The 12,248-nt window shown below is 42.9% G+C and overlaps 1 protein-coding gene across 4 annotated transcripts in view; it reads right to left on the bottom strand.

Moving 5' to 3' along the window:
• Nucleotides 1–328: 328 nt before the first annotated feature.
• The window catches only part of LOC133806205 (kinesin-like protein KIN-6), a 58,784-nt gene continuing 46,864 nt past the window's right edge, over nt 329–12,248 (bottom strand). For 3 of the 4 annotated variants that reach the window (XM_062244332.1, XM_062244330.1, XM_062244331.1), the window contains 4 exons: nt 2,069–2,221; nt 1,191–1,315; nt 1,013–1,091; nt 329–794 (listed from right to left, as the gene is read on the bottom strand). In XM_062244332.1, the coding sequence (XP_062100316.1) occupies nt 696–794; nt 1,013–1,091; nt 1,191–1,315; nt 2,069–2,221 (456 nt within the window). In that variant the 3' untranslated portion in view covers nt 329–695. Of the gene's footprint in view, nt 795–1,012; nt 1,092–1,190; nt 1,316–2,068; nt 2,222–6,826; nt 10,848–12,248 lie in introns of those variants that run through there. The other variant, XR_009879028.1, reaches the window with a different exon arrangement.

The following is a 12,248-nucleotide window of genomic DNA, read 5'->3' as shown; positions in this document are numbered from 1 at the left end:
AAAACTGTTCACGAGCCGAGAAACACAAAAAGTTTCAAAATGTATGCACCGGTGCATACCTTTTGAGGAATGCACCATAGAATTACCCTATAAATTTATACTTGAGGCGAAACACGAATCAATCAAACCGAGTGAACGACACGGCGAACTTCCCAATTGAATATCGAAGAGATGAAAAGAAAATGGTAGGGATAGAAAATAATAATACAATCGAAGTAGAGAATTTCATTTATTTTCTTTTTGGTATAATTAGTAAAAAAAAAAAAACTCCCTAATTTGTTGCAATACTAAAATTCACCATTTTGCAAGTAGTAAAAAGACGACAAAAGATAAAATTACTCGTTTTTTTTTCCCTAATTTGTTCTCATAATAAAAAATTCACCTTTTTACAAAATGGATTTTCTTCCACAAATTGGCTTTCCTCTAATATTTATCAATGATGTTTCAAGTAGCATCATACTAGTTAACTGACGAGAAAATACGCAGCCAAGAGTAGAAAACAGGCAAAAATAGTTACAAATGATGACCCACCCAATCTCAACGGGGCGGACAGGACAGGTCCACTTGCCAACGACAATAATCAGCATGCCGTTTCAGATTCAGATGCCTGCACTACCGTATTAGTGGCAAAAGCTGATAGAAAACAAACAAAAAAAGAAAAGCCTAAACCTGTACGGAACCAAGCCTGGGCGATGCTAACCACCAATATTGTTGTTCAGCAACCGCAGGAGAGAAATGCTCCCTTGAGTTCTATTTCTCTCTTCCGTATGAAATTTCTTTGCCCCCTTATTTTCCTGCAGATTATAGTTGGAAGGAATTCAGGAATAACAATGAGAGAAAAATTCAAGAAAATCTATATTTTAAACATGCGTGAAGTCGCTAGGTTGATTTTTTGTTTTTTTTTTTTTCATTTGCAGATTATGGGAACTAATTTGAGCGAGGCTTTTATTCTACTTTAACACCCCCAAAATTAAAGTTGATTTCTTAAGAGGAAAAAAGCAACAAAATTTACCTTTCTTTTCTCGCTTTTATCCTCAATGTCCAGAGTACTAAAATCTTTTAGTAGTACAGATGAGGCAGGCAAAAGTCTCCTGATGATCACAATAATGTTATACAGGATTAAATTTGACAAAGCTCAATCTTGAAGAAACTACTTCATTAATGGCAACAAGTAATGCCAGCCCACTGACCTTCTTGGTTTTCCTGGTTTGGAGGAAGTATCAACGCTTCGTTCATTATTGGGCACATTAACAACTTTGCAGTCTTTAGTAATTGCTAAGTCTTCTTTCAATGATGTCGATGGACCTAGTAATTCCTGGAAAGGACAAGAAATTGACAGACTAGTAAAATATACAATTAAATTAAATCTATACGTCGATTAAAACTACATTTAAAGAAAGAGACGAAAGTATATTTGAAAACGACAATATGCGTAAAAGTTGGCAGTACAATTGAGAACGTCAGTATATTATAAAAACAACAATGTTTTAGAAAAACCACAGACCACAATTATTATTTTTTTTAAAAAAGAGACAGAGGTTAAAGGAGACCTCTACTCAATAACATTAAGAACCCTCACTTGTGTCGGAAGAATACCGTGGTAAAAACAGAATTAATTTACTGTCACAAAAACACCCACTCCCTACATAAATCCAAAAAATAAACTTCCTCAAAACCTTTCGATCTATACACCCACGTTGCAACCCAGAACCTAATTTTATCCCACAAAGAGTCCACAGAACAGGAAGACTCTTCAAAAATCCTACTATTTCTCTCCAACCAAATTGCACAAAAAGTGCCCAACACAGTATTTTTCCATATACGGGCCTTTCTTTTTCCTCCCTCTAACTGACTTAAAAACAATTAAGAACACGATGAAGGCATACTCCACGATGAAGGCAGACCACAATTATCCAAAACTACAACCTTCTTGATCAAACAAAGAAGAAAGAACATGTATCCAGATGATGCATTAAGGTTAATTCTAATTACATTAACATTGCAACTGCAATTTACATGAACAGAAGCAACAAATCCGAAAGATGAAATGCAATAACAATGTATGTACCTCTGGTTTCTCAAAACTCCATTTACTGACCAGAGCATCAACAGTAGTATAGTCATCAGTAGAAACGACATTGGATTCACTGACCAGAGAATCAACAGCAGTATAACCTTCAGTAGAGATAATATCCTCCGTTTCTGGAAGAATAGATAGTCCCTGGAAATGTAGTAAAAACATTGGAAGGATCACTTGTTATATACTTAAATAAAAGTCCATAGAATAATCTATTATCAATTTTGCACTTAAAAGTAGTTGACAGTAAATTTCTCAATGTCCATTGCACATATAAATATACACTCCATATATGTAGTTATTATTGCTTCATTTCAACTTTAAAAGCTGCCAATCTGTCTCAAGTTAGCTCAGAAGATTAAAATTATGTTGTAACTACTATGATTACCGATGCATGAACTAAGGTGAGACACCAAAAAATCAAATGTTTGAACATAAACTCAAGGGCACACCCCATAGAGCTAGTCAACTTATGTATAACAAGCGTGAATGAAGAAACTGATAGGCCTCCACTCACCTACGTGTACACAAGAAAAGAGTCTAAGGACAGATCAGCATTGGGGAAAGAACCTATGGGTGAATGAGACGAAAGGGTGGAGTTGTTGAAATCTAACTGTCTAAGGGAGATTTCAGTTGTCCGATCTGAACTCCAGCAGAAATTGGATTCACTTAAGTCAGATGTTCAGCGTTTTCCAGCAATCGAGAAGCAGATGGAATTCATTGTGCAGATGCTACAAGCATCGGGGGTCTGGCGGCGACAGTTGCGAGTGATGACCGCCAACGGCGAGCGGTTGACGAAGCTGCTTTTGCAGTTCAGACCTCGTTTTTGGTCGATAATAGACCTGATTCGGATCCAACAAAGGCCAATTCTGATCTGTGGCCACCGTTTGGATGAGATTACCAACCGCCTAGAATGGAACTACCATTGTTTTCTGGGGATAATCCTGATGGCTGGGATTTTCGTGTCGAACGCTATTTCCTCCCCAATCATTTGACTGAGGCACACATGTCGGAGGCAGCGATTATTGGATTGGAGGGTGATGTGCTCACTTGGTTTCAATGGGAGAACCAGCATCGTCCGATTACATCTTGGGCTACTTTGAAGAATTTACTCTGGTTCCGAGCAATTCCAGTGGGGTCGCTTTCGGAGGAGCTCTTGTCCATTCTTCAGGAGTCGATAGCCAAAGAATATAGGGTCCATGGGAATCACTGGCCTCACGAGTACCCGACATGCTCGAGCACATTCTGGAAGGGGGTTTCGTCAAAGGTCTCAAGGAGGAGATCAAAAGGGCTTTACACATTCTCCAGCTTGTGGGCCTAGCCCAAATAATGGAAACAGCCCAGCAAATTAAAGAGGGCCAACAGCTGCTCAATTTAAACCCGACCCAACGGGTCAACCACCCAAAACCTAGCCCCATTTCACTGCCCAGGCCCACATATAGCTCCTTCCCTGCGAAGTCGTACATCTCCACACCGATCGCTTCGTCCATATCACCAACACCATCTCTTGCAAGTTCGACCAAGACAACGAAACCACATGTTTGCCGTTTAATGAAGTTTTCTGAGAATTGAAAAGAAAAGCTTCTATATATTTTCTTATGTGTTGACACACATATATATACACTACTGTTCAGATTTTTTCAAGAATAAGAACCTAGAAAATCTCTCCTAATGAATCTCTCCTAATATAGGGTCCATGGGAATCACTAGCCTCACGAGTACCCAACGTGCTCGAGCACATTCTGGAAGGGGGTTTCGTCAAAGGTCTCAAGGAGGAGATCAAAAGGGCTTTACACATTCTCCAGCTTGTGGGCCTAGCCCAAATAATGGAAACAGCCCAGCAAATTAAAGAGGGCCAACTGCTGCTCAATTTAAACCCGACCCAACGGGTCAACCACCCAAAACCTAGCCCCATTTCACTGCCCAGGCCCACATATAGCCCCTTCCCTGCGAAGTCGTACATCTCCACACCGATCGTTTCGTCCATATCACCAACACCATCTCTTGCAAGTTCGACCAAGACAACGAAACCACCACATGTTTGCCGTTTAATGAAGTTTTATGAGAATTGAAAAGAAAAGCTTCTATATATTTTCTTATGTGTTGATACACATATATATACACTACTGTTCAGAGTTTTCCAAGAATAAGAACCTAGAAAATCTCTCCTAATGAATACAAATATTATGCTATTAATACAAATATTCAGCTATATCCACAAAGTAAAACTAGGAGAAATTAGGAAATCAGTTCCCTAGAAATTAGGGTTATAGTTATGCCTACAGCTCAGCCTAGGTTGTTTTTCTACACTCCCCCTCAAGCTAGGCGATATATGTTTTTTAAGCAAAGAGCTGAGCTTAGCTTAGTTAGGTTAGGTCTGAACAGAGCCTTGGTTAGGATATCTGCTACTTGTTGCCTTGAAGGAACGTAGCTGAGAGTGACAGACTTGTTTTCAATTTTCTCACTGACAAAGTGCCTATCAATCTCCACGTGCTTAGTTCGATCGTGATGAACTGGATTCTTGGCAATAGTGATTGCTGATTGGTTGTCACATAAAATCTTGATAGAATCAGCAACTCCAATCTTAAGTTCATTTAGTAACCTTCTTAGCCAAATTCCTTCACAGATACCCAAAGCTAATGCTCGAAACTCTGCTTCTACACTACTCCGGGCAACCACTGTTTACTTTTTGCTACACCAGGTTACTAAATTTCCCCAAACAAATGAGCAGTATCCGGATGTGGATCTTAGGTCACTTGGAGAGCCTGCCCAATCAGCATCCGTGTAGACTTCCAGTGCTCGATTTATTGTCTTTCTAAACATAAGCCCTTCCCAGGATCCTTCTTTGGATACATCAGGATACGATTCACTGCCTTCAGGTGATCAACAAAGGGATTTCCCAGGAATTGACTCACCATACTAACTGCAAAGCTTATATCTGGACGGGTGTGAGTCAGATATATTAGTTTACCTACCAAGCATTGGTATTGCCCTTTATCAGCCGCCAACTCATCAGTTCGAGGCATCAGCTTGGTATTAGGGTCCATAGGAGTCTCAACTGGCTTGCACCCGCTCATGCCTGTTTCTTGCAAGAGAGCTAGAACATACTTGCGTTGAGAAACTGAAATCCCTTTATTGCTCCGTGCCACCTCCATCTCCAAAAAATACTTCAAGTGCCCCAAGTCTTTGATCTCAAACTCTTTTGACAAGAGAGACTTGAGCCTTCCAACTTCTCCTTCTTGATTCCCTGTGAGAACAATATCATCAACATATACAATTAAAACTGTGATTCTTCCATCAGTAAAGTGTTTTACAAATAGGGTGTGGTCTGCTTGTGTTTGAGAATATCCATCCTGCGTAAGGACCTTGGTGAATCGATCGAACCAGGCTCTAGGGGACTGTTTAAGTCCATATAAAGCTTTCCTTAGCTTGCAAACCTTCTCTTGTATATCCTTAGTCTCAAATCCAGCTGGTATATCCATATAGACTTCTTCAATCAAGTCCCCGTTCAGAAAGGCATTCTTGTTGTCTAGTTGAAATAGTGGCCAATTCAAGTTAGCAGCAATGGACAACAAAACACGAACCGTATTGAGTTTCGCTACAGGGGCAAAAGTCTCCTGATAATCAATCCCATATGATTGAGTGTATCCTTTAGCCACTAAACGAGCTTTGTACTTGTCTACACTTCCATCTGTCTTCTGCTTTACCAAGAATATCCACTTACAGCCCACTGTTCTTTTTCCAGGTGGCAGCTCAGATAATACCCATGTGTCATTCTTCTCAGTGCAGTGTATTCTTCTAGAATTGCCTTCTTCCATTCAGAGACCTCTAAGGCTTCATACACAGAATTAGGAATCCTTATTTTGTCCAAGGAAGTCACAAATGCTTAGAACTTAGTTGACAGATTTGAGTATGAGATGTAGTTGCATAGAGGATGTTGAGCGCATGATCTAACACCTTTTCTGAGTGCAATAGGCTGATTCAATGTAGGGTCGAGCTGCGGACTAGATTCTACTGTTTCTTGTTGTCTCTCAGGCTCGGCTTGGCTAGGGGAGGCCTCTTGACAGTGCTGAGTTGGTACAAGTTCAAGATTATTCCTTCTTCTGTAGACTTTGATAGCATCATCAGGAAGGAGCAGATGCTTTGGATAGATAATGGGAGAGGACTGATCTTGCTTGGATGAAGGTGGATGCACATAAGGAATCGATGTATTGGGAAACATCAAAGAAGATGAATTAGACGAATTTCGAGGAACTGATGGGTTTGACTCAAGAAGTGATGCCCACTCCCAATGTTGCAATTCATTAGTACTATTCTCCCCCTGAATTGCAGGATTGTAGTACGGAATATTTTCGAAGAATGTGACATTCATAGTATTGTAAAACTTGTGATTGACGGGAGAGTAACACTTATACCCTTTTTGGTTGGCTGAATATCCAAGGAAGATGCACTTAAGAGCACGAGCATCGAACTTTCCCCAGTTTTAAGAATGAACATGGACAAAAGCAGTACAACCAAAGAGTTTTGTGGATTTATTTCAGTAATTTGGAAGTTGACCACAGCTGTATATAGGAATCAATTTGGTATTAATACCAAATATTTTGTATATTTATTCTTTCTAAAATTAGGGGATTTTAATGGTGTACTTTCTAGAATTAGTTTTTTGTATTTATTAGGTCAGATTCTAGGTTGTATATATATTCCCTCTCTTTGAGATAATAAGACACAGAAAAATATTCAAAATCTCACATGGTATCAGAGCAAGGTTCCGCTGCCTAGCTGTCCAAAAAAAAATTTTCTCCTCTTCTCCATGTGTCCACCTCTATCCTTCTTTTCTGACTACCATGGCTGCCGAAAAAGACAACTCCATCTCAAAGGTAACCTCCAAGACCTCCTCACCATATCAGCCCCTCTCTACTCCAACTCCCTTTCACGGCAATGAAGCTATCTCCCTGGTTACCAGTCACAAATTTAATGGGCACAATTATCTTCAATGGTCCCAATCTGTGGTGATGTATATTGGTGGAAAAGGCAAGGAGGAGTATCTCACGGGTGAAATCTCTGCTCCTAAACAAGATGATCCTACATTCAAAGCTTGGAAATTGGTAGATAATTCCTGCAATCAAACAATTCCAGCAAAAAGAAACAACCCAGAATACAGCAGAATTGCACAGAATGGTCGAAATGTAATGAAATTGCATTAAGTCTCAATAGGACACTAGGAATTCGAGAGCCTAGCCTCTCCCAAGTTTCTGGTTACACAATCCACACCTTATACACGTCATGTTCTCTCCTTATATTCTAGTTCCCAGCTTGGAATCCTACACCTCCCCTCACCATAATTTCCCTCATATAACTAACTATTCGCTGCCCCTCATCCCAGCTTTGTTCCCATGTTTCCTAGCATAAACAAAAGTTATTGGTGGCCTATCAATACCCCCCGCTAGAAGTTTCACCTTGTCCTCAAGGTGAAAGTGAGGAAACTGGTCTTGAATCACCGAAAAATCTTCCCAAGTGGCTTCAAAATCTGGCAAATTACTCCACTTGATGAGCGCTTGCGGGGACTCCGTATGTGTGTGGCCGAACCTCCAAGAGCTCCTCCGGCTCCAGCAGCCACTCCAAATCAGCCGTTAATCCAGGAGGAATTGAGCTAGCCTGCTGATTGGGTCCCAATGCCCTCCTAAGTACTGAAACGTGAAAAACTGGGTGTATTGCGGCATCTTGGGGCAATTTTAAACGATAGGCAGCAGCTCCAATTCGTGCCATGATTGCAAACGGACCAAAATACCTGGGAGAAAGTTTCTCATTCAACCGTTTAGCCACCGAACGTTGTCTATACGGTCTTAGCTTCACATACACCATGTCCCCAACTTCAAAAGTGACATCCCTCCTCTTTTTATCCGCTTGGGCCTTCATTTTCTGCTGGGCACGTTGTAAATTCAGTTTTAACGGCTCCAAAATATCATCCCGTTCCATTAAATTTTGTTCCACTGCTGGTACTCTAGTGCTGCCATGCTCAAATCTAATTAAAGGAGGAGGATCCCTGTGATACAAGACCCGAAAAGGAGTCATTCCAGCGGCTGTATGATAGGAAGTATTGTACCAGAATTCAGCCCATGGCAGCCATTTTGCCCACTGGTTGGGTTTGGAGCTTACAAAACAACGAAGGTACGTCTCTACACAGCGGTTAACCACCTCCGTTTGCCCATCGGATTGTGGATGATAAGCTGTACTTTGCTTCAATGCAGTCCCTTGGAGCCGAAACAACTCTTTCCAAAACAAGCTGAGGAAAATTTTATCTCTATCCGACACAATGGATCTTGTGATCCCATGAAGTTTGATCACTTCCTTGACAAAAACAGCCGCCACCGATGCTGCTGAATATGGGTGTCTCAAGTGAATAAAATGACCATACTTGCTCAACCTATCCACCACCACAAGAATAGAGTCAAACCCATTCGACAATGGCAACCCCTCTATGAAATTCATTGAAATGTCCTCCCAAACTTGTTCCGGAATGGGTAATGGTTGCAATAAACCCACTGGCGATTGAGCTAAATATTTGTTTTGTTGGCATACCGCACACTCCAATACGTATTTCTGCACATCCTTTCTCATTCCCTTCCAATATAGATCCGCCGCCAACCTTTGGAATGTTTTAAAGACCCCCGAATGCCCACCTATCTTGCTGCCATGATACTCATTTAATAACAGTGGAATAAAAGGGGACGAAGATGGTAAGACCAACCTGCTCCTAAACTTGAGACAACCTTGTACCCATGAAAACCCACCACACGACTTGCCCATTGACAGCTCCTCAATCACCTTAGCTAAAAAAGGATCTGTGGCCACGTGTGCTTGTAAATCCGGTATGGAAATAAGATGTGGGACTGAGATGGCAGCAAGAGTAACGTCCCCTTGTAATCTAGATAAGGCATCCGCCGCCTTGTTTTCCAAACCCGGACAGTATTGGATCTCAAAATCATACCCAAGGAGCTTGGTGAGCCATTTTTGGTGCTCCAAAGCCACAAGCCGCTGCTCTAACAGAAACTTCAAACTCTTTTGATCCGTTCGCACCACAAACCTCCTCCCAAGTAAATAAGGACGCCATTTAAGTATAGCCAACACGATAGCCATCAACTCCCTCTCATAGACTGATTTAAGACGGTCCCTAGCGGATAATACATGGCTGTAAAAAGCGATTGGCCTCCCATTTTGCATCAATACCGCCCCCAATCCACTACCCGAAGCATCGGCTTCCACCACAAATGGTGCAGAAAAATTTGGCAGCGCCAAAACCGGGGTCGAACACATGGCTTTCTTCAGCTGGGAAAACGCCTCTTGTGCCTCTATTGTCCACCCAAAAGCGTCTTTTTTCAGCTGGTCCGTCAATGGCTTTGCTATCCGTCTATAACCTTGCACAAACTTCCGATAATAACCTGTTAAACCCAAGAATCCCCGCAGCTCCCTAATATTTTTTGGAATGGGCCAATCCTCCATAGCTGCCAACTTATTTGGGTCCGCTGCCACGCCGTTTCCTGAAATTACATGACCCAAATATTCCACCTGTTTTTGAGCAAATAAACACTTCTTTTGGTTGGCATAAAGTGTATGTTGCTGCAGTCTCTCCAAAACTAAAGAAAGGTGGTGAGCATGGTCCTCCATGGAAGAGCTGTAAACCAAAATATCGTCAAAAAAAACCAGCACAAACTTGCGTAAAAAGTCACGAAAAACCTGATGCATCAACGCATGGAAGGTGGCTGGAGCGTTTGTCAACCCAAACAGCATGACAAGAAATTCGTAATGTCCCTCATGTGTACGAAAGGCCGTTTTCTCGATATCCCTTGCTGCCACCCGGATTTGATGGTATCCCGACTTCAAATCTAACTTCGAAAACACTTGTGCTCCATGGAGTTCATCCAACAACTCATCAATGACGGGTATTGGGAACTTATCCGCCACCGTTTCTCTATTCAAAGCCCGATAATCAACGCAAAACCTCCAGCTACCATCCTTCTTTTTAACTAGAAGAACCGGGCTCGAAAAAGGGCTAGTACTTGGCCTAATAATCCCTGCTTGTAACATCTCCATAACCAACCTTTCTATCTCATCCTTTTGGGCTTGAGCGTACCGATATGGCCTCACCGACACCGGCTCCGTTCCCGCTTTAAGTACTATGGCATGTTCCCTTCCTCGGCTTGGAGGCAGCCCCTGTGGTGACCCAAAGACAGCGGCAAAACGCTGTAAAACAGCGGTAATTTGGGCGGGTTGAATACCATTATTCACGTCCTCTTCCTTAGATAACGCCCCAAAATGGACCCAAAATCCTTGTGCTTCTTTTTCAACTGAAAGTATCATCGCCTTCAACGAAATCGGTGACTTACATAGGCTTGAATCACCTTGCAAAGTTATCCACGTTCCCGCCATTTCAAACTTCATAATCATGGTTCTCCAATTAACTTGCATGTTGCCCAACGTCTCCAACCACTTAATACCCAATATCACATCAGCTCCCCCTAACTCGAGTGGCAGAAAATCTGTGATTACCCGCAACGCCCCTAGATCCAACTCCACTTGCGCACATATACCCTCCGTTCTTACTTTTCCACCCGTGCCCAACAATACTCCATAACAAGTGGTGGCTGTAATAGGAAGGCCCGCTGCTGAAACAACATCCATGGAGATGAAATTGTGGGTTGCCCCACTGTCGATGAGAACCGTAACTGGCCGCTGCCCTATATGCCCCGCCAACTTCATTGTGTGCGCCGATGATATACCTACCAGTGAATTAAGTGATAAGGTAGCTAAGGTTTCCTCAGTGACCACCGTTTCTTCCGACTTCGGCGAGGGTGGAGGGGACTCCTCTGTAAGTGGAACATCTTCCTCATCTGATAATAGCAACACTTGCAATGCCCGCTGATCACATTCATGCCCTCTGAAAAAAAAATTGTCACCTAAAACAGATGCCTCGGGCCCGTTTCTCCTGATATTCTACTTCTGTGAGGCGGCGAAACGCCGGAGTTTTGCTCTGCTGACCGGCGCCGTACGCCGGAGAAGCTGCGCGCGGCTGAGGATGCGAAGTCGTGGGCAAGGGAGCTGTAAACGTGGTTTGCTGGGTGCGTGAAAGAACAGGGGCATTTCGAATCTGGGCTGACTGTCCATGAGCAGTCTTCTGTGAACTGGGCCGAAAAAATGGGCCTGAATAAAAGAGTTGCTGCCCTTCTTCTACTCTCTGGGCGGTGTCCATGATGTGGGCTAACCCAATAGGCTGAAGGACGTGAAGAGCAGCCTTGATCTCATCCTTGAGGCCACGCATGAAGCTTCCTTCCAAAATATGTTCCGGGACGTCGGGGACCCGAGCGGCAAGCATTTCCCACCTGACCCGATACTCCTTCACTGTAGTGGTCTGGTTAATGGATAGCAATTCTTCAGATATGGAGCCAACTGGAGATTCCCGAAACCGCTGTAATATCAACCTCTTCAATGATGCCCAAGATGTAATCGATCGGCGATGATGTTCCCACTGGAACCATGTCAAAGCATCCCCCTCCAGAGCCACAATAGCCGATTCTAACTGAAGCTGCTCAGTCATCCTCATCAACAAAAAATAGCGTTCCACTCTAGATATCCATCCATCGGGTTGCTCTCCCAAAAATAGGGGCAGCTCCATCCTCACCGGCCGAAAATCATGGCCTGTGTTGATTTCCCCAAACGAAGATACCCGCTGCATCGAAGGTGGCGGTGGCGCCGATCCCGTGGCCGGCGGAATACTCCTGGCCGCCGAAACTGGAGGAATTTGTTCAGCTGGGCTTTCCTCCAAACTCCGCTGAACGTGTTGGTTGGTACTCCCCGTTGCTGCAGCTGGCGTATGTTGCCCCTGGGTTCGCAATAAAGTCGCTAGATGAGTGACAAGATAATCCATCTTCTTCTCCATTACTGGCAACCTCTGCATCTCTTGTTTCAGCAGATCAAGTTCTTTAGGAAATTGCTGAAACTCAGATCTGGCTTCCTGTAATTCTCGGTAAACCTCCGACTGAATCTCCTCCATCTTCCCTTCTATCGATTCCAATTGCAAATCCTTCTTTGGTGCCATACGGATCGTAGTGCTCTGATACCACTATTGGTGGATAATTCCTGCAATCAAACCATTCCAGCAAAAAGAAACAACCCA

This window comes from Humulus lupulus, chromosome X (genome assembly GCF_963169125.1).
Source record: "Humulus lupulus chromosome X, drHumLupu1.1, whole genome shotgun sequence".
Taxonomy (NCBI): domain Eukaryota; kingdom Viridiplantae; phylum Streptophyta; class Magnoliopsida; order Rosales; family Cannabaceae; genus Humulus; species Humulus lupulus.
This window is presented reverse-complemented; position numbering and strand designations above follow the sequence as displayed.